The sequence below is a fragment of the Gavialis gangeticus genome, unplaced genomic scaffold (genome assembly GCF_001723915.1).
Source record: "Gavialis gangeticus isolate Ggan-Ray unplaced genomic scaffold, GavGan_comp1, whole genome shotgun sequence".
Classification (NCBI taxonomy): domain Eukaryota; kingdom Metazoa; phylum Chordata; order Crocodylia; family Gavialidae; genus Gavialis; species Gavialis gangeticus.
The window spans coordinates 9322782-9350122 of record NW_017729030.1 but is presented as its reverse complement, the minus strand read 5'-3'; the positions used below and the strand labels follow the sequence as shown (position 1 = coordinate 9350122).

Genomic DNA, 27341 nt, shown 5'->3' with positions numbered 1-27341 from the left:
AAAAAAAAAAAAAAAAAAATAAGACTCCTCCCCTCCCTACCAAACCAAAAAAACGCTGTGGGTTGAAGTCATTATTATTCAGCATTTCAGTTTACGTGTGACCCAACAGGAAATAGGAAGAAAATAGCATGCTTACATTTTCTCCCCACATATCATTTTTCTTGTGAGACCGAAAGTTGGGTTTTTCCAAGGAGCTTAAAGTTGCACACCCATCTCCTACTGAATGGCAGTAGGATTTGGGTGCCTAACTGTCTTTACCTGCTTTGAAAATCCCAGCTGAAATACCGTAGCTGGGCTTTCTTGTAATAAAGGGAAATTAAGTTTAGTGGAGAAGCAGTGTTTGGCTGAAGGGTTTTTTTTCCTATTCTTTCATCCTTATGTGACTGTACTCCATTCAGTGGTAAGAACTGTATATAGTATAGTGGCACCTTAGAACTGTATATAGTATAATAATGGTTATAATAGTGGGATCTACTGTGTTGAGCTTCTATTAAAAAGTTACACCTGTATAAAAATATCAGATGCTCCTCCTTTTGTAAACAGGATTGGAGTTACAGCAATGGTTATTAAGGTTAAAACAGAACAACACACTAATTGGGAGCCATCTATTCATTCACAGACCAAGCACTGTGCTGTCAGACAGACTATACATTTTGCCTTGCCGCCTGACTGCAGCATTGCATCTCATAATACATTACATGAACTGCTCTGTCTTGAAGTGAAAAGTGATTCAGTTACCACAGTAACAGCTCAGGGTTTCTTCCCATAGCAGTGGAGGTTAACTGGACTGTCTAATGCAGGTTGGTTTTAAGGTGTGAATAGGGGAATAATAGTGACTGGAGCTAAGACCAAAGTTCATTTCACTTACTATCAGGCCACAAATCAGAAATGCCCCAGAATCCTGTAGTCAGTGGTACTTAACACATTCATCATTTCTTATTTTGTGTCCTCTATGGTAAATGGTAATGCTAGCCATGTTCATTGCAGCCTGACTGTTCCATAACTTTTGTAGAGGCTATTATTATGCAACAATGTAAAGGAAACTCTAACATGTTTTTCCCAGGTCCTGTTCCCATATGATCTTATTCTCAGAGATGCTGAGTACCCACAGTTTCTACTGACTTCAGTGGGTACTGCAAGTACTCAGCATAGCCCATTGTGCAGGAGGGCATAGCTCAAACTTTACTGATGACCATTTTCCAGTGGAGGGATCCACCCTGTAAAGCAGTGGTCTCCAACCTTTTTAAGTAGAAGATCACCTTTGGCATTTAAAAGCAACCCAAGATCTACCGTGCACCACTGCCACCCTTCCCCCCCAGCAGGTACGTCTGTTAGGAGGGAAGGCGGGAGGGGAGGGGGATCAAGGCAGAGGGAGAAAAAAGTATTTGGGGGTGTGCCTCCCCGGCAGGTAAGTCCCACCTGGCCGGGGGCCCCACTCAACTTATCCCTGCTCCTGCCTTTGCAGTACTGTCCCTCACCACAGAGGCCTCGATCTAGCCCCCACCCCTTCCCAACCCCACAGACTGACCTGCTGGGCTGCGGCATGCACATACATGTACACAGGCACTCAGCCCCCTACCCCAGCTTCTGATCGACTCCAAGAAGCTCTGAGATCTACCGCAAGAGGCTCCAAGATCTACTGGTAGATTGAGATCCACTGGTTGGTGATCACTGCCATAAGGGCTCAGCACATTTGCAAGTGGGAAACTAAACTGCATGTGCAGGCACATGCACAGATTAATGAACTACAGTGCAATGAGGACACAGGACTTGCTGTTTTGCTTTTCAAATTCTTTACTATTTAATAAACTAATTTATTATAGTGGGCACCTGGGACTGCTCTGGTGGACCTCATACACCCCACAGATTGTGAGTTGTGCAACAGGGGTGGCCAACCATTGACATGCCTGCCACAAGTGGCCTGGGCAGCCTGTGTGTGTGGCACACCATAGATCAAAGAGGTGGCAGGAAGCAAAGTGGCAGATAGGGCATGGAGTCAAAAGCAGAGCAGCAAATCAGGTGAGGAGCACAAGGTGTGGAGCAGAAAGCAAAGCAGTATATTGGGCAGGGAGCAGAAAGCAGCACAGCAGATCAGGTCAAGGAAGGAAATAGCAGTGGCACTTGGGATGGCACGGGGTTTAATTTGTAGTATGCATGCCAAAAGGTTGGCTCCACTGCCTTAGTGTATTTACCACTTAGAAGAGGTTGGGATTTCTGCAACACAGATGCAAGCTACAGACACACAGCTCAATTTCATACATTTCCATCTAGAACCAACATTATTACCTATGCCCCTAAAGTATATGATGCCCACAAGATCAGTTGTTTAGTATGGTGTGCCACAATGCCACATTAATTAACAATCATTTATGTTGTTGCTAAAGCAGAATTTATGGACTACTTTGTACAAAACCTTTCAGACCAAGGCCCTTTTCCTAAACTTTGAAGTTCGCCTTAGTTTCAGGCCAAATTAACTGAACTAGGCAACCTAGGGATAGATAAATCACTATGGCAGATTTCAGTATGCTCTATTTAGTCCCAGTATGTCTTTAGGGACTGGTTTTACAGTAACTCACAGGGTCACCTGAATAATCAGGGAAATGCAATGCTGACTGCTGCTCTTGTGCTACATTTTAGAATATTTTGGTAAATTGGTCTTGATGAAATCCCAGCAAGGTTTGAGCAAGCAGAGTAATCTTTCCCCACAGCTTTCTGTGGGGTTTCCTGCTTCTACAACAATGGGGAGCAGGAAAAAAAATGGAATCCAACAGTATCTCTAAGCCTTATTGAGATTTCTAAAATGTCATATTCCGGTCAAATCCAAGCTCTATAAACAGAAAGAAAAAAAATAAAGGAGTAAGTGAATTGGAGGAAAACTGGAAAGGGTGTGCAATCTCTGTTCAATGCACTACTGTACTTAAAACAGCCAACAAGTTGTTAAGATGCATAGATTGTGACAGAAAACAATATCAAGTTGTTAAGGGTATGTCTACAAGGTACAATGCAATAATATTCAGATACCCAAAAAACTGGCATCATCAGCACAGCACTTGGCCTGGGCTAGCTCTCCCAGCCTTCTGAACAAGAGCAAGCTCAGTTACCTCTGCACAGCACTGCACTGTGCTGTGTATGCATGCCTTCTAATATCTCCTCACCTGGGATGCTAAATTTAGTTGCAGATATTCAATCTCAAAAAGACTATTGGAGCAGTAAAGCTGGTCCAAAGATAGGAACCAAGAACAACTACAGGCATGGAAAGTGCTAGACAAGGAGAAAGACTTAAAAGACTGGGACTATTTAATTTAGATGAAGTCAGTATAAAGGAACATGAAAGGTGTATCCAAAACAATGCAAGCTGTACATGATCTATGGCGGTTCCTGTCCTACTACAAGAATTAGAAGACTTTCAATGAAACAGGGCAGCAAATTTAAAACTATGGTCCTGGTGCCTGATGTGAATGCTGATGCAAGATGGACCTTCCCTGGTACAACTTCACTGATGTCCTTATACCAGTGCAAGCTTAGCTAATTCAGAAAAAGCCTATCTCATTTTTGGTGTTAGAAAGTGAATTAGCAGCCCAGCTCCACTTCACTGTGCTTGGTTATTTTCAAGATAGTACATTAGGAAAGGTCTACATGCAATGTATATTTTAGAATCTAGCTGCTTAAAGGTGAGTTAAAACATCAGAAATTATAGCTGGGATTTTTCTTTGCTCCTCTTCACCAGGGCAATTGTGTCTTTTGAGACTTGCTTTTACAAATCTTACTGTGAATATTGGAACCCTATTGACAAAATTATCTTCACATGCTATCCTTTTATTAGAGAAACAGTAACTTCTAGCATTCACAATTTTGAACCCTCTGTTCCCAGAGACTAAAGAGACAAAAATGGAATTTCTCTCTAGCTCCATTGGTCTACTAGGCTAGGGACAGAAATTACTCATAAACTGGTATAAATGATCAGAAACCAGTTCAGATCTGTAACACAACAGAAGTTCAGTGCTTGCAAACTGGCTGAAACTGGTTGAAGATAAATTTGGATTTATGTAGTATCAGAGTTAACTGATTTAGGTTAAGACAGTTTATTGAACTTCTGTCCCAGATGCCCTTCAGAGTCAAGTTAACTCAGTTCCCCGACATCCCAGGATGCTTTGCACCTCTCCAGCAACACCGCCCCTGCAAGACTGACATACCTTCTCATGGATAACTCTTGTGTCCATACTGCTTTCAGAGAAGAGAAAACAATTCTCAGAAAGAATACGGTATTGCTTACTAGGTGTATGAATCACCATAGTGTACGCTCAGTGAAACGCAACTAACAGCATTTTCCAGACTTGCTAAAATTAATACTTTTCCAAAGTCTCATTTGCTTTAAAATATATTTCTAGTCAAGTGGTGAATTGTAACATCTCTTTTGGTTCTTTTGTGAACCCAAGAGGCTTCTGTAATCATGTTATTTCAGGCATGTGGCTAGGTTAGAAAAAAAAATCTTGTTTTGATAATCCTTTTTTTCTTGGATGACTACTGAGTATGGGAGGGAGATATACTTTCTCCTAAGTTATGTGCATAGCTTTCACTAAAGAGGACCTTCAAGGGGTTTGGAAAAAAAAATATGGGCTTGTGACATTTTGCTTTTTAAATTAAACATAAAGAAAGCTTGAAAGTGTTCTTAGTCCCTTCCCCTAGCTTATTCTTTATCTTAGAATGATCAGGAGCACCAAATTTGATCTTCCCCAGTTTTGTTGGAGAATCTACTGGGTGCTTCAAATGCTAGGTACTGGATAATGTTATGTCTTCAGCCAAAACTTCTTTTGTCCTAATCACAGAAGCTGACAAGGAAATAATAAAAAAGAAAAAACCCAAGGAAGATGTAGGAGTCTGGCTAAGAATGTATGTTCTGGACACTTCTGATATTATCAGGTCAATGTTTTCCAGTTATCAACAATGGTGGGAAGCCTAATATTTCACTGAAGACCATGGAACTTATTCTGATGGACAGAAAGATTTGAGAGTGTGGATTTAATTGCAAGGTCCCACCTGGTATTGTAAGCCCTGCCTATTTACATTTTACTAGTTACCAATATTATAATGGAGTCCAGAGCCCCAATCACGTTGTTATATGCTAAAAAAATGAGTAAGATAAATGCAATTTCTGCCTTGAAGTTTTCATCCTGTTAACTGATAGCTTTCTCACTTCTAGTACCCCTAGAAGGTGAGCTCCTGGGCAGAGAATCTATTTGTATACTCAGAAACCACTTGGCAGATTTTCAGAGGATCAAGAACAGAATAGCAATACTTGTTACCTCTCTTTATTTACTCTAACAATAAAGAGGGATGTTTCTTCTATAACACATTTTTATGTTGTACACATTTTTGACTAATATGAAAACTTGACTACTATAAAAAATCTGTGGCCCGGCTCTCTCAGATCAGTGAGGTATCAATGCAGAAAATAAAAGATTTGCTACCAGAATTAAATCAAAATTGAAAAGAGATTTCATTTTTTTAAATATATAATTATACAAACCAATAAGCATGTATTACCCAGAGCTGCAGTTGATACCCAATACAACTATTGTCTGCATATTTAGGAATAAATTGTGGCTGGCTTTGCAGAGGGGAGAGAGCACAAAAAGCCCCTTCCTTCCTACCACTGCACTTTTTCAGGAGACAATCATAATTCGCAGGAAGCACTTACTGCCAAGAAGGGTGCTATCAGAAAGCATGAGCATAGTTTCACAGAAAGAAGTACTGGCTACACGTTTTAGAAGCATAGCAGGTGCTACAGCTCAGTACTCTTATCTCAGCGCCCATCAAGGTGTTGCGCCTTATGGAGGCGAAACAACTCCCTCCAATACTATTGTGCTAAAAAGATTCCAGAGGCAAAATTGGCCCTTAATGTCTATAACTTCAACAGTCAAAAAGTGTATTTAACACATTCCTCAGATTTATATGCAAACTCTATAATGTGTTTGTTAGGTGTATGCCATCACAGTCCATTTGTTAGGAAAAGTCTACAAACTACAGGGCAGGGGAGATACCTTGCCAGTTTCCACAAAGCTTGAGTTCCAAGTTTATTTCCTTTGTTGGCCAGGGCCTTTCTAGAGCTCTGTAGAGCACATACAGACATCTACAAGCTGAATAATATGCTGCAAGTAAATACAAAATTATAGCAATGCTTTGGCTTTCTTCATGCTTTCTTTTCTCAAAAAATGTTATTTTTTCAGTATTGTTTGTCTTTACTGAAAGAGTGGCAGTACTTACAGAAAATATGAGAGTTTGCCTTGATGTTAGAAAGTGGATTCAAATAAAATAATAAAGGTAGTACCTGAGGGATCCCAGTCAGGGTTCAGCTCTGCAGCTCTTACTCAAGCCCCCTTGCTGAAATCAAGTAAGGCAAGAGTAAGACCTATAGGGTCGAGACTTTTTTAATGTGAGGATAGTACAGATACCGGAAAAACTTCATATTTTGATGTTCATGTATTATTGCAGAAGACAGTAAATTAGTGGAACTGGAACCAGCTTAAAAAAATGAAGGCTGAGGGGAGCTGGGAATGGAGTAATGTTATTATATTATCCTTTCATGCAGTTTTGTAGAACTCAAGAAGACAGTAAACATACCAATTACTTGCATGGTTGGTTGCACGTCTGCTGTGGCTTCTTCCAACAAAGACAGCAGTTTGGCTGATATTTGATGGACTGATTCAATGTTGCTAAACAAGCCATCCACGTCAAACCTACCAATCTGATGAAACACAAATATTAAGCAGCAATTGAGAGAACAATAAGAAGGGACTTTGCATACTGTAGACTTCCTCTTGCTAAGCCTGGTGTGCTACACTCCAGGAAATGCCACTTTTACTAAAGCTCAGGTAAACATCCTTGTTGTGATTTAAAGGTCACATGCACAGTTTTTAAAAGTGGTATCACTGGGCTGAACCAAATGGGGCTACTACCAAATGTATTTAATCTTATTTTGATGTATCCATAAAGAGAATGTGTTTGTCTTAAAGAAAAGAAAATCTTGTCAGTTAGCTAAAGAAAGATCTTTAGTCAGATAAAATGCTTATTCCCCCATAGATAAAAAGGACTTAACAACTGTAAGTGGCAATTAGGAGAGAGAATGTGACCCCCTTGATCACCTGTGGAGGCTGCATAAATTGTTACATACACTGATCCCTGGTTATTCCAGAGCCATATAAGCAAGTAGCCTTTGTGGAACAGAAGAGACTATTTTATGTAAAGTGACAGATAAATCCAAGGAGTAAAATCATGGCACTATATTTTGGCTAAAACAGGCAGATTTCCAATCAAGATCATTGATGTAACATGTCAGCCAAAAACTTTGCTGGTGCAAACTGGTATCACTTATCTGTGTCAGTAAGCTATATCACTTCATACCAACAGAAAATTTGTCCTTGTTTATTAGTAGTGTAGGAGTGATGTTTTCTAGCTGTGATGGTCCAGAAATTATGTAAGAGGCAAGAATTTTGTAGAGTGATACCTTTTATTGGACCAACTATGTAGTTGGGATAAAGCTATACAAAAACACAGAACGCTTCATGAATTTGTAGGGTTCCTGTAATCAGAGACCTGATGAAGAATGTCTTGCATTGGAAAGCTTGTCTAACGTTATCCCAACTACGTAGTTGATCCAATAAATGATATCACCTTAAGAAATCCTTGCCTCCATGTTTATTCAAAATACTGTCCTGCTTCCTTTCAAGCAAATAAAAACATTTTGGCAAACACAGTTTTCATACTGGTCATTTGTTTCCATGCACAAAGGGAAACTGATTAAGTTTATGAAACAATTAGAGATACTCCATATGTGGTACAACTGAAAACCAAAGGCAGTGCACAATCTGGCAGACATGTTAGTTCCTCTGAACATGCCTATTCATTAGTAACAGAATTGTATATTTACAGAGCAGCTCACAGAAGGAGTCCAGGAGAATTGAATTGCATATTATTGTACTAGAATCAACAGTATGTCTTAATTACTAGAGTAGTTAATTTTTGATTATAGAGGTTAACAAAACTTGCTCCATTAGGAAATGTGAAACAGATTCATCTCTAGATGTTTTTAGTTTCCTTTAACTGTTTCCCTGTTGAAGCACCATATCCTGAAAGTTTCTATGGCTTTTGAATATAGTTATTTGCCTAAAAAATAGTCTTAAAAGCATATAACAGTCTTAGAAGCTTCAACTCCTCCCCCACCCCCAAAATGTAGACTGTGTGTTAAATAAAAAATGCCAGATTTTGACCTATTACTTGTTCATGTTGGAGGCTATTATCCTTCTTTTATTAGTGGATTTCTGATGTCTCACACAACATAGTGTGTATGTGGAATTCAGAAATATATGAGCATACAATGACCAAGGCCAGAGTAAGCACATGGGCATAACAGATAATGACAGCAGGAAACAAAACTAAATATGTTTTCAGTCAGATGGTGAGAAGCAGATGCCAGGATTTAGGAGGAGGAAGCTTATGCATTAACACTAGCATAACTTAGTGATAATTTAGGTTGGAGACAAGTGCTAACTAACTGGAGCTAGACAAGTCTAAAGGCATATCTTCTAAAAGCATATTTACACTCTGTGTCAAGCTCTCAAATGATGCTGAGAAGCGTACCCTGCCCAGCCACATCTGCTCAGCAGGCGCATCTACATGAGACGTTTAACTGCGCAGCAGCATAATTTACTGTGCAGTAAGTGTGCACACCTACATGTGTACATGATTATTGCACAGTAAACCCCCCCAATTGTGAGTAAACGTGATAACTGCAAATGCAGGTATCAAATTTACTTGCAATTAGTTACTGTGCAGTAACACACATCCAGACGCAACCTGGGAGCAAATTTGCGGCTAGGTCAGCCCCGCCACTAAGGAGCCAGCCTCAGGCTAGCCCCAGGGCTTTGGGCTGGAAGCCTCTCCTGCCCCAGGGCTGGGCTGCCTCTGTGGCAGCCCCTGCCTCAGGCCTTCAAGGCTAGGGACAGACATTCAAAAAGCCGGAGCCTGAACTGATTCAACCTTTGCAGGTTAGTTTAACCGGCCGAAGCTGAACCGGTTTATAACAAGACAAACATGCTCTCTGGACTGAGACAATGCGGGCATATGCCTGCAGTTGCTCAGGTCAGGTGCAGGGGGCACTAGAGCTGGCCCTTGCCTGCAGGGAAGTTGTGCTGGCAGGCAAGGCCAACCCATGCTGAACTGTCCAGAGAGGGGTTTAATTCCCCCTCCCTGTGCCACCAGCAGGGACTCATGCTGGGGCTGCCCGCACTCCCCCTCTCGCTGCTACAGCAGGGGGGCACCATGGCCCTTGAGGCAGCGGGGGGCAGAGTTAGTTTCCCCTCTACCCCACTAGCAGCCGGGTGGCTCCCTGTCTGGAATAGGCCCACAGATGCAGAAGCATGGACACAACTGGTCAGCACTGCAGTGCTGCATAAAGGTCAAGGCCTTGTGGGCACAGTGGGTTGCCATCACCAACCACAATCATTGGTTGGGGAGTGCCTGTAAATCCATGCCCTTTATATAGCAACAGACAGACATTCTCATTCTCATGCCCCAGCCAGGACCCAGGCCATAGCCATGCTGTTTACAGCAGCACAGGCAGGTTGCCTGAGCCCACATCCCAGCCTGGCACCCATGGTGACATGTCACCAGGGGAGGGCCCTGTGGGTGTCCAGCAGCCTGTCCCACTGAGCTTTCCAGCTGTTCCCTCCACCAGCAGCTTAGAGAGGCCGGGCCAGCACCTGCCACACCAGCTCCGCAGCCCCACAGTGCCAGCTCCTCCCTGAGGGAGTGAAAAGAGCACTGCCACATGCTGTCCCTGTGCTGGGCACGCTGCTTCTGCCCAGGGAAGTGGCTGGCCAGAGAGCAGCAAACAGGGCTGACTTTTGAAGAGGGCTGCCGGCTGCTGCAGCCAGAGCCTGGAGCTCCCCCATGCCGGTGGCAGCAGAGGCCCATTGCAGAGCCCTGGGAAATGGGAGCAGATTGGCAGCTAATCTGCTCCCGCTTACTTGAATGTGTAGACACCTGCCCAGCACTGTTCACTTGTGAGTAATTTACTAGCGAGTAAATTGGTGCCGCAGCAAATACACATGTAGATGTGCCCCACTGTATGCCTGATTTTGGTGCATTAGTACCTACAGACTGGGTGTGAGTGACAAACTTCTTAGATATACTTCTTAGAGGAGCTCTGGGACTTGCCAGAGGAGCAGTGTAGATATGCTAGGGCATATATGCCAAGTTTGACAATGTAGGTTGGAACTAGTTAAGGGAAGCTTTTAGAAACAAGAAAAGGCATCAAACTTCTGCTGGAGTTTAAATTGTAAGGAAGTTGACTGGCTACAGAGAAAGGACATGTAATATTTGAAATGAGGTTAGGACAGTATTGGCATAAGCAAGCGTGTTAAAATATTGTTTGGCTCTGACAGCCAAACAGTGTTTTAAGCTGTTTCACATGGAACCTTATATCCACAGTTCAGGTGGCTTAAGACAAATACCTGATATAAATTGGCTCTAAGCTGTGGTAGCGACAAATGGCCAACATGGAGGACTGTAGTGTTGGAATATAACCGTGGTATGTGGCATTCATACATTTTTCTGCTACAACCTGTTGCACACTCAGCATGCATGTGCTCCTGCTTGCTTTCCTTGCTGGAATCCCTCAGGCCCTTCTCCAAAAAGCCAGTTCTGGAAAAGCATTCATGACAGACACTTTGGACGACTGCAGTGCCAATGTACTCAGACCTTTCTGTCAATATTCCACCCTGCCCCTTTGAAAAAAATCACTGTCTCTCTCACCTCTTTGTTTCTCAGTGGTTGAACCACTTCTCTGATGGACAGCTCCAGGTCATTGAGATAGTCTTTTTCTGTCTGCATTAATTCAGCAATGATTTTCACTCTCTTGGCCATCATCCTTGTGTTCAGCTGCTCTTCACTTTCTTGTGGTGCAGTTATGGATGATGAGGGCCCAATCTGTGGTGGTGCCATCTTCTCTGTTAAAATTGAGCACAGGAAGCTTTTAACTTGTAACATCTTCATCTGTAGTATGTTTTGAGGTACAGCGTACCTCAAATATATATTCAGTATTTTTAGAGAAGTGCAATAGACTTGATGTGTTTTATCTAGGGACAAAACCTTCCTCCATGACCACAAGTAAAGAAGACCAAATGAAGAACCTAACTGGACACATCTATGGGAGATGTTTACTGTGGAGTTGCCTAATTAGCTGTGCAGTAAATGTCCCAATATCTACATGTGCCATGCTATTAGGATGGAGTGAACTAATTCACTTTGCTGCAGGTTAGTACTTGTAAATACAAGTGCTACCCTATGGCAGAGTGTTTTACTCTACAGCAACACACAGGTAGATGCTGATGGGGCTGGCTGGGGCACAAGGGTGCTTCAGTGCAAGAAGACAGACCCAAGGCTGTCTGCTGACCAGCTCCATACTGAAGCACCCTCGTGGCCCAACCAGCTCCTCCGCAGCACATTGAGCCATGTTAGAGTAAGCTCAGGCTGGCAGGCTGATCCCAAGGGCCCCTTTCCAGCCAGGGTTGCTCTGACCTGGCTCAACATGCTGTGGTCCCAGGTGCACATGAAAACATGGTGCCTGGGAGCAATAAACTCCGGTGCAAACTATGTCAGAGTTTATTGCTGTGCATTAATTCCCACATATAGATGTGCCCATTCGGTGGGACCACTGCCCATGGATGGGAAGTTTTACTGTGGAAATCTTGTGCACTTAGGAGCATAGATTCTGGGAAGCTTGACCAGTGTTAGGGTGGCATCACATGTTCTATTTACTTACTAAGTGCAGTTAAGAAGGGAGCAGATGCATGCTCAAGAAGTCTAGCATGTGGTAAGTACCCTCCTGGTGTTGCAGAATTTTTAGGTGAGGGCTATCTCCTACTATATGTTAACTTCAATAGGTCCCTATATTTCAGTGATCTGCAGCTATTGCAAGTGAATGTGTGACACAGCCCTTAGTGTAGAGCAAGAATGTGTATCAGGAACTAGGTTTGTGGCCATTGAAAACTCCAGTACCTTCATGGGGGATGAGGAAAGGAGGATGGATATTCACCTAAAGCCTACATAGGAATTGCTATATGGGAACTGACAACTGATCCCGGTAGTCCATGACTCTGCTTCTGAGCTGCCCATTAAGAGTTGCCTTGGTGGAAGAATTCCTACAGCAAACAGTTATGGCATGATTGGCATTTTTATATTCATATTAGAAATGTTAGTTGGGATTTTCAGATGAGGCTATGGGATGCAGTTGCCATTTAAAAATCATTCGGATTTATGCAACTGACTCCTTTATCCTCCTTTGGAAATAAAATCTCTCCCTAAGATTATTAACCCTTTGAGGCAGGGGAGAAAGGCCTTCCTATGTGAATCAAAATATGCATTTAAAGGAACATAATTAAAATAACTTTTTCCATATTAAAGATGCAGTTTTTATGTCTGTTGTTAATGTGAGGGTATTTTAGGTCATCTTTATTGGAAGGTGTCAGTATTGATGATGAAACTTTAATTCCTTCTCTTAAGGTTTCTTTAAATGTAGCTGAAGAATTCTGTGAAAAAGACAGTAGGTATAATAACCAATAACAAAGATCTTTTGGGGCAGAAAGTATCATGGAGATCAGGCCACTCATGGCTATTTTTGCCTATTTTAAACCTAAAAAGGTCTATTTTATCCTAGACACTTGAAAATGTTCCTTTTATGTTGATGAGTCCTATGTTATCCATGTGTTACAGGCAGAGAAGGGAAGCAATCTGTATGCATTACAGGCCCTGCACCCAACATGCTTGGTTTATAATAATGTCCTTCCCTTTTGATGGTGCACAAGGTATTTGGTTTGCCAATCCAGCAGGTATTTTATTTGCACTGCAGAAGTGTATTTTATCTGTGTGTACAGATGATACATTCCCTTTTTTTAGTAGGAAAAACACTTAATAAGAAGAGGGATACTTTGGAAGGTATTCTGATGTTTTATTGCTAGCCACAAGATGGTGCATAGTACCAGCAAAAATGGACATACCATTACTTTGAATCTCAGCAGTACTCATATAACTTTTTGATGGAACAGGACTTACTGCAGAATGGCAATGCACTAGAATACTCTATTAAGAACCAGAAGTTACTAGCTGAGAGTTAAGCATTGTTATGGATTCATTGTGTCACCGTCACCATCTCTTACAGTTATACTGACCAGTGATATTCACAGTTTTGTCAGTAACCTTTCTCACTTCAAATGGCACACTCACCAGTAAGACTGGGATTGACCATGATCACTGTTTTTAACTAAGGACATTCGTTTGAGCATCATTTGCCTCCATTTTGGTATTTTCAGACACCAGGGATCACCCTGACTAAACTCATGGACCAATTTGTCTGGACATTGTTCTAGACCAATCATTATTTTAACCTTTAAGTTTTTCAGGGTTGGTGTATATATAAAACGAGAGCTTAGATGGAATAAATGTTTGTTCTTCAGGTCTATTCCTGAGAAACACAAAGGAAATACAGACTAAGGCAAGAAATTTTCTCTTGCAAGGTCCACAGTTTCTAGAGATGTTTAGCCCCACTTGAGTCCTGATGTAGGCTAGTGGAATTGCACTGATTTCAGTGGACCTGCACACAACTATAATATAAATCAAGGATGCTACAAAGTGGCTTGAATGCACATTATAGACTAAACCAGAGATGTATAGCATAAGCTTTAGTGAGCCCAGGCTCACTTGGTTAAATGCATTATCAGTTGGCATATGAATCTAAAGAATGTCATAAATCCAGTCTTTCATCAGATGCATCTGATGACGTGAGCTCAGGCTCACAAAAGCTTATATTATATCTGATTTCGTTAGGCTATAAGGTGTAAAACAACTCTGCCTTTTGCTTGACTTCATACTGCTAGCTAACTACCTCTCTCCTCTCTCAAACCAACTGGTCTTTCACCAGTAAGTAGCACACACTGGTGAAAGGGAGAACAAAGAGATTATCTATGTCTCTTCATAGCCATTAGACAATCATTTCTCATTATTTCCCTACTCAAATTTTAGGGTCATATCTTTCTTTCTGCTGATTCTGTATTATAGTATATCCAGTTTTTTCCACAGAAAAATCTTAGATGGAACTTCAGAGTGAACCAGCAGAAACACTGCAAAAAACTGCATCAATTGAATTTCCATCTGTATGCAAAAAAGCAACATTCCATTGAGGCTGTCTGGGAAAACAATTATGTTATATACATTGTGAAAACAGATCATCAGAAAACACAAAAAATCCTATCAGTATCATTATAATTTGCTATCAATATTAATAGACTATTCTTTGGCACGTGGATATGAACAGAGTTTTTGGAAAAAAATATTCTAATCCTATATTGTAAACATTTTTTAAAATGAGTAATCTCTGCCTTTTTCTTGCTGTATCTTACCTGAAGCTTAAAGCTGCCATCCTTCAAATGGCTGCTTTTTGTTCTGTCTCATTAGATTGCCTTAATCAAATTAAATATTTCCATTATGTCAGTGTTCATCTATGATTCTTTTGATATGGTATGTAATACTTATGTGCAAGGAAACAAAAACTATGCTTAACTTCACAACAATGAAACAGCTGGGAGAAATATCTATTCTATATCGCTTTTTTTACAGAAGACATATTTCTTTAATTTTTCCTTTGTTAAAAGTAATATAATTTTACATATTCACTAAATTAATTTGCTTTTTCACTTTGGATGTGCCTGTCTCGTGGAAAGCAAAAGTGAGCTATTCAACTTTTGAAACCTATGGTTTTATGTTCATCTTAAAGTTTTCATTGACCTTGAGGACCTGAACAGCATCTTGAAGTCAGTACAGGACTAGGGTAAGTTTTATGAATGCAACAATAACAAACACTAATATTTTGAGGATAGATTTTTCCAGTCTGGAATTGAAAGGATGGGTCAGGACATAGTGGGGGAGAGGGCAGAAGAGGCACTGTTAAGGGCCAGTTACAATACTAACAGTATTGTACAATAACTCACAGAATACTGCAAGAATTTGGTTTCTTCACCTTCAAGGTATCATATTTAGAGTTGGGCAATTTTTTTCTGTTGAATAGTTTTAACAGTTAATGATGTTCTGAGGCCAGTTTACATAAATGTAATTCATTGTCTTGAAAAGTATTTAAAGAAATTAAAAGTTCTGTTATTCCTCAAGTGATTTTTTTTTTTAAGGTCTTTCATTTAAGCAAGAAAGCTAAAACTTTGTGATTCAGTCCCGAATTGCCAGCTGTACTCTGGTTACATGACTGGAACATAAGAGCATAAGTGCCATACTGGGGCAGACCAATGTTCTGTCTAGCCCATTATCTTGTCTCCAACAGTGGCAGGAGTGGTTGCTTTAGAGGGAGAGCATTGAACTGGATATATCTAGAGTGGTCTATCCCCTATTTTATACCCTCCCTGGCATCCACCATTATTAGTCTAGAGATGCCAGAGGAAACATCTCCAACTTGTCTTTTCAATGGCTATTACCCATCATCCATACATTTGTCTCATCCCTTTTTGAACTTGGAAGACTGCCTGAATGATGGCATTACCAAAGCAGGTACTTGTGTGCTACCTAGTCCTGTTGAAAATAGAAAGCCTAAGACCATCCCTCAACAAGAATCAGAAAAGATACTGATGCTGAAGCTCTCCTAGGAGAGACCTGGGCTGGACTTATGGGACCATATTCACTGGGAGCAGTGCAGACGCATGATCTGCCATATCTTTCTTGGCTGTGCAGCAGCCTTTAGAAAGTGTGTGGATTCTCCAGTCTTTCTCCTCCATAGAACAGGCAGCTTTGGGAAAACAGTTGTTCCCACCTCTCTTCCCATGCAAAACACTCAATGGATATGGGATCTGCTTCTAATGGTTCAGGTCTAAATCTGTGTGTCCTGGTGTTCGCACCGAAGGTGGAGAATGTTGAGCTGATTATAGCTTACACGGCAATAAAAAAAAAAAATCATAGGCAGAGAAGATGAAATTCCTTCCCTTGCAGTGGATCTGTACAAAGCCTGTTTACCCTGTAAACCTTATTTTGAGGGCTCAGTGGCTCTTCAGTGCATAAGTTTTGTACTGGCATTCTGCAATCAGAGGAATTTTTCCCAGCATGAGAAAGCTATGAGAGGTACCAATGCAGAAGAAAAACAAATCTACTAGTATATGGAACACAAAAAGTATGGGCAGCATATGGTAGTATGGGCAACCTTGAATGAACTGTCAGGACAATAACATTTCTCATAACATAGGGACCAGAGACAGTTACAATTAGGTAATTCAACCTTCAGTAGCTACTATTTTTTTCATGTGGGGTAGAAAAGATCTTCATTTTATATGAAACTTCTTTTTTCAATTCCTTGACATTAGATTGCTTTAATTATATGTGTGCTGACAGGAAAATAGAGAAAGCCCACGTGACCATGATGGAAAGGAAGACTTATCGCTCTGTGACAGAAGAATGCCCTTATTGTTAGTGCTATTACCTACAAATAAGCCTTTCCGGTATGTCATATACTGATATAAATACACTAGTCAAATGTTATTTGCCTAATATGTTAATACAATAAGAGCTGATGAAGGGCTACATCTGAATCTTTTCCCATGAGATGCACACGTGTCAAGCTTTGTCACGGATCATCCACAAAAACTGTCAGGTGTGTATCTTATCCACAATCCAGCCAGTCAGTTAAGAAATAATTCATTAGTGGTTCTGACTGTGTATTCAGAGTTGGGAGGCCTATACATTTTTATAAAACAGGGTCTTAAGTATTCACTCCCTTAAGAGTGTTATTATTTAGTATCCATATTGTAGTCACTCCTAAGAGGCCAAGTCAAAGCCCAGGATCTCCTTGTACTAAGAAATGTGCAAATTCAGAATAAAAAGAGGGTTCCTGCCTGTAACAGGAAGTTAAATCCCTGTTACAGAGAAGAGATGGAAAAGTCCAGAAAGCTGGCATGGCCCCATTATGACTCAAAACTTTTTGGGTCAGTAGGAGCCAGAAGCCTGAAGGGGAGCTCAAAAGGAGACAAGGGGATCCAAGTAGCAAGCTCACCACTACCATAGAGGTTTCAGAGGCAGCCAGAGACTGCTACACCAGGTGGAGCAGAAGGTATCATGTAAGGGGAAGGGCTAGTGAATAATAAAAGCCTACCCAGGAGAGAACGGATCAGTCAAGCCCAGACTGCAGAAGAGTATGGCTCACCCTTGATGGATTGAGGAAGGCCTCTGCAGATGAAATGAGCAGACCCAAAGTGTTGGTATTTTTGGTTTGAGTGGCAAGCTTGAGGGGCGAAACCTTTGATGTTGCCTGTGTTCATTTACCTTGAGGTCGGGACGAGCCTAAATTGGAATTTTGGTTCAAACACCTGGTGGACCAAAAGTGGCTATAAGGGGAGATAAGGAGGCTGCATAACAGGCTGCTGGACATCCTGAAAGAGAGAGAGATACTCTCATCAGAGGAACAGACCAGAAGGTACAGCCATAAAAATCCCAAGATTGGAACCTGAGCCGGATGTCTAGGGTCTGAGGGTCTGCTGCTGTGACTTAGCAGATAGACTGTGAGTATGCCAAGCCCAGGGCCCTGGATTCTAGACCCCTGAGGGACAGAAACAAGAAGGGAGTTTATGGATTGGGAGAGGGACTTGAAGGCACAAGGGCTCCAAGCCCAGAGAGACTGAGAACCAAGAACAAGCTGAATGCTTGATTCAGACTATATAAATCACAAGTGGGACAAGGTGGCTTTGGGGCCAGGAAGTGCCCAAAGTCTTGCTGGTCCAGTAGGACAGGGTCATTGCGTTCCTTCCCTCTCCACATAGTATGGAGACAGGACACCTCCCAAATTACTTTTGACACCAAGGTGTGGCAGACAAGCTGGGACTGGGGAGGCTTGTGAGGAGACTGAGGGTGATGGGGCTGGCCAATGCAAGAAGGAGGACCCCACTTCACTTGAGAAAGGAGGCTCTGCTCCAAAGATCTTTGTCTAGGAGTAAACTAATGTGACACTGTGGACTTCAATAGAGGGTATGGACACACACTTTTTGAGCCATTACCGAAGGGGAACGTTCCAAAAGGCTAGCAGCTGTTACATTCTAGTTGTTATATGTGGACAAGCTGGAAATGATATAAGTGTAGCAAAACTGCTCCAACTATAGCACTGCTTCATCTAACTTAATCCAAGCATGATATGCAACTATGTAACAACAGTGCAACATGCAGACCTTTACCTAAATTAAAGGTGCCAAACATACAGCCTTTGGGCTGCATCTGGCCCACTAGGGAGCCGGCAAACATTGGAAATCAGGGGACAAAGCTTGCTGCATAATCTGGGGCCCTTTAGCTCCACTGGGCACAGCCATCAGCAGAAAACTTGGCTCTCCATTCCTGCACCTGGTGTTGCTGCCCCAGATCTGCTGCTACTGGTGGCCCCTTCATGGTCACCACTAGATCCCTTGCTGTCACTGTTGCTGCAGTGGCCACTGTGGCAGCTCTCCCTTACTGAATCTGACATGAGCTGCCCTGAAGTCTGGATCCAGCCCAGACTCCCAAGTGAGTTTGAGATCCCTGAATTAGGTCATAGTAACTTTTCCCTCCTGCAGAATCTTTTCCTATAGATCTTGTTGAAAAACAAACAAACAAGAAGATCTAATCTGACTAGCCAGTAGCCAGCAATTTGAGAAATAACAACATAGAGGGCAGACAGAAGTAAAGGTTCTAGCTGTAGCTCCCTGCAAAACGTTTTGAGTTACATTATCTCAGAGCAAACAGAAGTTCAGTGTTGGTCCCTGGCGGGAGAGGAATCAGACAGCGCTGAAGGGTGGGGTGGGTGAATTGGAGCCCCCCCCCCCACCTCAGGGGAGGGGGTTCCAAGCCAGGCTGAAAAAACCCCAGACTGAACTCCCTCTGCTCCCTTTCCCCACTCCCATTCCGAAAACAGCAATAGGCTGGGAACTCTGCAGACAAAAGTTACATAAGATGCTACATTTTGAAATGTCTTTATCGGATACCTCAAGCAACGAGAGGTCAGATTTTCACTGACCCACCATTTTTTAAGCTGTCTGCAGCCATGCACTTGCATTTGGTCACAGCTATAAACCGTTTTCTGTGGCCAGAATTGGCAAAAATTGTCACTTCTGTCTGCACCTGTAAATATCACGTTGTTCTCATTGCTGGAAGAACAGTAGCATGTTACCCAAATACCCAACCAAATTAACATTAAATTATTGCATTGGTGACACGTAGTGGGTGCATGCAGGTGCATGTGCACCCCCTGAGTGTGGTGGTGCACCCCCAGCGAAAAGGCGCCACTGACAGCATCGGCAGCACCTGTGGATGGTCACTGCTCACCAGCCCCAAACACCAACACTGCCAGCAGTGTCTGTGGGCAGTCTGTGATCACTGCTGGCTGCTGCTAACACTGCCGGCAGTGTCTGTGGGTGGTCGCTGACCACTGGTCGGCGCTCTCCAACCCCTGCCACCGACAGCACTGTGGCTGCCTGCAGGAGTTCCCCACTTGCCTCCACCACGATCCTGCTGCTGACAGCACCACTGCCACCTGCAGGAGCTCGCTGTGCCACCCCAGCCTCCAGGGGCACACATCGCTCATGATTTATAGTATTTTTTGTACAGGAGCGAACTGGGAGTTAGAACTCATATTATTACTTCCTAAGATGTATCTCAGCAAATATAACAATTCACATCTAAGCTCCTGAATCAAGCATTAGTGAATTTATCTTGTTGGGGATGATCCTACTTTGAGCAAGTGGCTTGACTAGGTGACCTCCTGTGGTCCCTTCCAACCCTAATTTTCTATGATCTTCATGAGATAGTGATATATAATTTCCATTTTATTGACAAGGGGCCCTGGTATAAGGAAAGTAAATGACTAGACCACGGAGCTTGTAGCTCTCTCCAGTTTCAGCTCACTGATTTCTTGTATTTCTAACTTGCTCTATGACTTTGTGCCCCTTTCTCCCCAGTAAAATGGGGCTAATTACACCTAGCTACTTTAGAGAAGGAGTTGCAATGCTTTATTAGTATTTGTAAAGCTTTTCAAGATCTAATGGAAAACTGTTACTAAAGTGTAGCCTTTTCCCAATGGAGTATCATTTTTAAATAAATGAAACAATCAAAGTGTTAAACAGCTATTCATACTAGATAAGTGAGTTAAATGGATGCTTCATGTATGATAATTAGCTAAGAAAAGGTTGATTATGTTGCTAATTAAGTGATTATTTTTGGAGTGAAAACTATCCAATAGTGTGGGAAGTTTTGCACCTTTGGCAATCCTATTGTTCTAGTGCAGATTGACAAAGCTAAGTGAATGCTCCTGGTTATCTTTCCAATCACAGAGCTAACACCTTTTTTGTTCAGTCAAAGTTTAACTTATCTATAAAAGGTGTAAGGTAGATCCATGGGAAGAAACCAGATCCTTAGAAATTCAGAATTTCCCAGGCCTGCCAATTCTGCTTATATTTTACTACTTGTAAGCATCAAATTGTGCCTGTTTTTTCCATGTGTCTAATTCCATTTTTAAAGTCAATTTTATTCGAGCACTTCTGAAAAGGGCTGGGATACCAGTTGTGGCTTCAGCGGAGCTCTTCTCTACTCTGACTTAGACCTAGGGATGAAAAGATACATCACTGTACATGTGCATCCAACTTTGTACTTCAACTATCAAAAAGATGCGAGTTAGGTCCTGCAGTCTCTTGTTCTGGGATTCCCTGTAGAATCCTGACCCTTAAGGAATGACATCTATTGCAGAACATACTTAGCACTGTGCTTCCCAGTCTTACACCATCTTGCCTATCCCACTCTGGAGAGTGTTCAAAAACAAGGAACTAGATAGGGATATGGTAAATCAGTGTAGAGCTTGCCAGTTGCGTGCATCTGATTCAAACTAGGAGTAGGCCAACATTTGTACCATGTGTATCTTTGCCAGGTGCCCACATGCTGGACTCCAGTCTAGATGGGACCTTTGGACTGGGGTTGGGTGACTCTGTGGTTCCAGTAGTGGAAACAAATATATGTATATGTACTTGTACATATATACATATGCATATATATTCTAAAGATCCTATCTATGCACAAGCACACATATTCCTCACCAAAATGGAAAACAGAAAATCTGTGTTTAGTGCCAAACAAAACATTTAATTCAACCTTAAACAATTTTGGGAGGCTTGGGGCACTTGGAAAGCAAAGTAAGTAGGCTCCTGGTTTACACTGGCATAAACTTAAGGGGGGGTGTACAGGGACAGCTCAAAAGGCCTACCACTGCTAAGCGGTGCTTTGGCAGTCAGCTCTGGATACATACTCACTTAGGCTAGAAATAGCCTTTGCAAAATTAAGAGGATCAGTTTGCTGAGACATATCCTAGCACATCTAATCCATTTCATTCAGCAAAACGGATATCACCAATTGTCCCACCCATTCATCTTGCGGGACAATGGGCAATGTGTTCCCCCAAGGATTCAGAGTCCTGGTCCTGTGATGCCTGGGAATTCCCATCCAGGATTAGGCCCCTCAGGCCCAAGAGTGCCTACCCAGGTTTCTCCTCTTCCAGAGATGCACTCTGGGGAATCTTGGGGAAAGCCAGCTCCAGTGAGGTCCCAAAGCTAAGACCACCAATCAGCTAATCCCCAGGATCCCAACAAGGGAACCCACGCAGGTGCTCCTGGGGCTTCAGGGGCTTGATCCTGCACACTTCAGGAATGCAAGTTTCCAGAGCGTATAGAATTAGGCCTCTGAAGCCCCGGGAGTGCCTGCTTAGGATGACTGGAAAGCACAGGCAGCTCCAGACTGACCATGCTCTCCTTCCATAAACCTAATATACATCTACCACAATAAAGTGGCACAAATTGATACCACCTATGTTATGGACAGAAATTTTGGGCATTTGTGGCATGCCTAAGGGCATGGACATATGTTTGCATGGCCCTTGTGCCATCATAAGAACTTTTATGGCAGCACAAAGGTGATGTCTGTTTCCACCCTTACATATTCCAAGGGGCTACACCTTGGGACCTAACCTGAACTGGTATGCTAGACCACTGGTGCTCAGTCTACAGCTGGCAGGCCAGATCCAACAGGCGAAGCCAAGTCATTCAGTCTGTGGGATTCCTCACACGTCCAGAAATTTGGCAGTGGGGGAAGTAGTGGCAGCATTATTTGCTGTGGGTCTCAGAGCCATGGGAAACCCCATGGTCCAGATGATGTGGCCCCATATATTGGATTGGGCTGCGGCAAAGCATTGGTCCATGGAGCCAGATGGGCTGGGCAATACTGTGCTAATAGGGAAGCTAGACATGATAGCATCTGGCCTTCTGAGCACTTAAAATCTTACATGGCTAAGCTGGCAAAACAGCACCCAAATCAAAAAACTGGGGGCAGAAGCGTGAATAGCTTGGAGCAGTACTGCAGGATTAGGATTATTAGGATAGGCTGAGCCAATGAATTGTGGTCCAACACTTCATGAACATTAAACCATTGAAACCAGGTGAAGAATAGAAACTGAACTAAAATTATGTTCACTCAGTTGTTATTACTCAGAAAAACAATGGGAACCAAGGTTGGTGTGAACAGTATGTGATCAGACCAAACATAAACATCCTGCAAAACAAAAAGAACTATATGATGAACTCAAAAGACAAGACATTCACTGGAAACATACAACATCATAACAGCCTGCAACACTTTTGGTAATGCTGCCTGAGGTGAAAAATCTGGGTGGGAAATGTTTGCTTTATGCAAACAAGGAAGGGGATCATTCTTAGAAGGAACATAGGATATTTAACATCAGGAAGAGGGATGAAGGCCACTAGGACAAAGACCTACTAAATGGAAAGTCAGCCCTCATAGCATTTGAGCCCATGTCTCTTCACATATGGAAGGTGAGACTCAGGACCAAATCTGTCACCGTTACAACAGTATACATTTATGCTCTGGCCTAAACAGTATCCAAGTAGAAAATTGGTGTATTGTGGAGGATTCATATTAGGGAATGAGGATTGTGAAGGTGAATTAGAAAGAAGAATCAGATAAAATGCTACTGCATTTGGAAAAATTAACGAGATCTGGAAAATAAAGGATACCTTGATAAAAATGACAATCTCAGTATATGGGACAATTACAGTGCTGATATCATTGGCTACATCAGATTGCTGGAGTAGAGGCGAAGTCACTGCATGGGAAATATTGACTGAAGTGAGGTGGCAGGAAGTAATACTGAGACTCTCAAGATTAAAGAAAATACAAAATAAAGAGACAGGAAAATTTCTTAAGATGAGAAAGCTGTTACAGAAGATCCAAGAAAAATGTTTTGGCTGGTTAGGGCATGTATCAAGAATGAAGCTGGAAATGAAACCACACAGGACAATTCAGATCAAATGCAGGGAATGAGAAATGGAGGAAGGTCAATGATGCATTGGATAGGCTTAGTGTACTGGAGGCTTCTATGGGTACAGCCCTGTGAGTCAAGAATCCTACCTCTTCATATCCTTGACTGACACAGCCATTGCCAGGGAAGTCTGAAGCCTAGCTTTGGCTTCAAGCCTAATGTGTGTATGTGACAGGAAGCAGCAACACCTCTAGAAAAGAACATCTATCCTGTAATATGGTATCTGCTAATAGTCAACTTCCTTTACTCTTTTTGTCAGAATAAAAGACACTAGTTGCCCCCCACCCCCATTTTATTCATATATTAATTACCTCAAAATATTAAGAGAAGGAAAAATATATATATATTTTAAAAAGGATAGACAAGATTTCTGTGTTGACTTTCTGAATGCCCCCACAAATAAGAAAAAATTTCTTCATGGTTCATGCGACCAGACTCTGGAATAGATTCCCAGTGGGGGTGGTGCAGGCACCTACCCTGGATATCTTCAAAAAGAGACTGCATGCACCTTACTGGGGTTATTTGACCCTGGTCTTTCCTGCCCAGAGCAGGGGGGTTGGACCCAGTGATCTCAAGAGGTCCTTTGCAGCCCTAAACTTCTGTGAACCTGTAAATAGCTACATTCCAGAGAGTGATTTTTAGCATAAATAAATAAATAAATAAATAATGAATGGTGACCCCCTCCATAAAGTAAGCATTGGTTGGAACATTGGGAGAGAAAAATTAACTTAAAATTATTCACACTTCTTACAACACTTTGCTATATAGCATTTCAGTCTACAAGGGAACTGTGTCATCACCATTAACCCTATTACAAACTGTCTCAACTATATAGATTACCACATATTATTTCCCATTTGAAAAATCCCATATTAAACTCCACACAACTGTACATACATTGTGGGAAACCTAAAATGTATTCATTATTTCCCTGACACAAACTTATTACCATAGGAATTGCATCATTTCTGTAATTATTAGTGATAAAAGTGTTTATCTTACAGCAGTGCTCCTAACGTCCTTATTCTGGACACTGGACAGAAGTGTGACAATTCCTATTTGTGAGGTTTCTTTTTAATTTGTGGCTTAAGGTTGAATTTCTAATATCCACTTCAGATACAGACAAAATTTGGCAGTTTTGGATTCCGAGAATACTTAAGAATTTGAAAAAAGAATGCCACTGTAGCCATATAATTTGAATCAGCATACCCATTCAAGGCATGCAGTTACATATTTTTGAAATTCAGGCATGTACAATCTGGAAACCAAATAAACAGGCCAAACAAAGCCATTTAAAATGCTGTGCAATTTTAACTGAAAGCAAAAATCTGCCTTGACACTAGCATTAACCTGACTTAATGCATATGCCCCATTTCCCAATAAAAAAAGAATAAGCCACGGGGGAGACATTGTGTTATAGAGTATACATTATATAGTTCATGTATATGTTATGAACCCACATTTTCAAAAGCTTGACTGTCTCTTGAATCCCATTTTAGTATCCTGTGCAAGTGTCATTGTTTATAAATATTAAGCAAGTTGGGAACAGTCATCATAATGGCAGGCTTAAACTGTAAGCGCGTTGGGGCAGGGAATGTCTTCTTGGGGTTTTTTTTCGTTTATAAGCTGCCTGGCATGGTAGGGTCTTGATCCTTGATAGGGGAGTCCAGGCACTATTTCACTGCAAATAATAAAGAGTAAGTTGTTCCCCCCTCCAGATACCTTGTAATTTCTGGCTGTATTCTGTCCTGTCAGACTGGCTCCTCCTCAAAGTGCCAGAGCTACTATGGTCCACAGGAACGCTGCTCTCCACAAGAGTGTCTGTCTTTCGTCTCTCCAGCATGTACAGCCGGTGTTTCAAGAAGGTCAAATTCTTCCTCTTGGCTCCTATGCTTTCTTTCCCAGGGGCTTCTTTGCTCTCCATTTTCACCAAGGAGCAGTCCCCTCACTTGCTTGAACGAAGCAATGAGGTAGGAAAGAGGTGGGTGCAGTGCTTCTTGCTCAGGTGAGTGTAAAAGCTGCCTTGTTTTTAAGGGGGGGTGGGAAATGACTCCACAAGTTCACTTGCTACCTGGCTCAGCCTGCCACCTCCACAGCCTCCCAGGGCTCCACCCCTATGAAGTCATCCTGTAGTGCACCAGGAGCCTGCCTAGGGAGCCAGCCACCTGTTACCTGAGAGACCTGCCGCACAAGGAGCTCCTCTGCCCTGCTGGCAAGCAAACAAGCAAGCCCATTTTCTGCCTGTTTGCAGTGCAGTTGCTTCTCCAAGCCCCATTCACAAAGCAAGCCCAGATTGAGACCCCCTGTGCAGACAATGACATGCCAGTCCCCTCCCTCCTCTGGGGCTATGCAGAGTGAGGCACTGGGTAGGTGGGGAAGCCTGCGGGCATTGTTATGCAGGCTGCTGGCAGGCAGCAATTGCAGGCTGCTGGGAGTCCTATTCGGGACCATTAACACACCAAAGAAATGCAAAACTCCAGAACTCTTGGTTCAGAGATGATGCCTTTTATGAGACCAACTGAGAAATTGCAAAAAAACCTCTCTCTTTCTGCAAGCTTTTCAGCGCACACACCCTTCTTCAGCCTCAGGGAAAATGAAAAATGGCAAAAAGTCCCCATAGCTCGAAAATAAACTTCACTTTTGCATAGAGGAAGTTGAAGGTGGAAGTCTGTTCCTCTGAGCCCATTAAGAAATGCAGAACTCTAGAACTCTTGGTTCAGAGATGATACCTTTTATTAGATCAACTAAGAAATTGCAAAAAAAAAAAAAATAAATAAAAAAAAAAAATCACCCTTTATCTTTTTATCTCTGGGTCCATTAACACACCAAAGCTGAGATTAATCCTCTTACCAGCACAATGGCAGGCTTTTCCCCTCTGTGTGTTCAGAGGGAAAGAACTTAGTGCACTAAAGATCACAGCTGCCCTGCTATTTGCTGGCTTTCCTTGTCTGATCACTGCCAAAGGCAGGCAGGGAGCCAAGAACAAGGTGAGTAGAGGGTGCAATCCAGGTTTCCACACATCCTCAGATTTCCTCTGCTTTATACAGTGTGGGACCTTGAGAAACTTGAATGAAAAGAGATGGGGGAGGGAGAGGGAACTCGACAAGGAAAACACCTGTGTCAGGTGTGCAATGGAGTGCTGCAGCTGCCTTGCCTTCATCAGGGAGGTGTGTCTGTTTCATTGGTACAGTGTGCTATGTGGGGAGGAGGGAGCATTTTAAAGACCCTACCGTGAATTTCCCTGGTCTGCATAAGCCCTAATGCAGCCTTGAGAAAAAGCAAGCTAAACCAAGGGGAAATTGCTAGGGGAAATATAAGCACCAAGAAAGAAGACAGGAAGAAGTAAAGGGAAAAAAAGGAAAATACCCGGTGCCTTTTACAGAGATTTTTACATCTCGTTGTGATGTCGTGTTTTGAGATCTTCAGGTGAGACACATGATGCAAAACTGTCCCCTTGCCCCTTGAAGTGAATGGGCAGACACCAACTTTCATTGGATTTGGTAGATGTTGAATCTGTTGTTGTTCTTATTCTTATCATTGTTGCCTTTGTAAAAGAGTGTTGTCATCACCATCGTTTTATTTTACTAGAGTTTAGTTGCAGCAGCTCCTGACATTTTAACACAGTTCAAATGTTAAAGGACCTGGTGACCGTGTGCAGTGTGGAAGCATCTTTCTGGTATGTGTGTGTCTGGAGGAGGGGGTAGAACTAGTATAGTCAGTGTAAAGACACAGCTGGGTGCCCAGGGCAAAATGGAAATGGTGACTTCTGGTTGCTCCTGTGATTGTGAAAGTGAATGTGTGACTGCTGGCGGCACCTGCTTTTCTTCACCCTGCCCACCATCCAAGTCAGTGCCTGGAGTGGCTGCTGTAACCCCCTGCCCTCCAGTTATGCCACTGGCTGCAG

At 42.4% G+C, this 27341-nt stretch overlaps 1 protein-coding gene across 1 annotated transcript in view; it reads right to left on the bottom strand.

Moving 5' to 3' along the window:
* ARHGEF38 (Rho guanine nucleotide exchange factor 38) overlaps window positions 1-25482 on the bottom strand; it is a 50516-nt gene extending 25034 nt beyond the window's left edge. Inside the window, exons 1-3 of the mRNA XM_019521923.1 lie at window positions 25160-25482; window positions 10813-11006; window positions 6622-6745 (exon numbers count right to left, since the gene is read on the bottom strand). Of these exons, the coding sequence (XP_019377468.1) occupies window positions 6622-6745; window positions 10813-11006; window positions 25160-25361 (520 nt within the window). The 5' untranslated portion in view covers window positions 25362-25482. The remainder of the gene's footprint in view (window positions 1-6621; window positions 6746-10812; window positions 11007-25159) is intronic.
* Between the last annotated feature and the right edge of the window lie 1859 nt (window positions 25483-27341).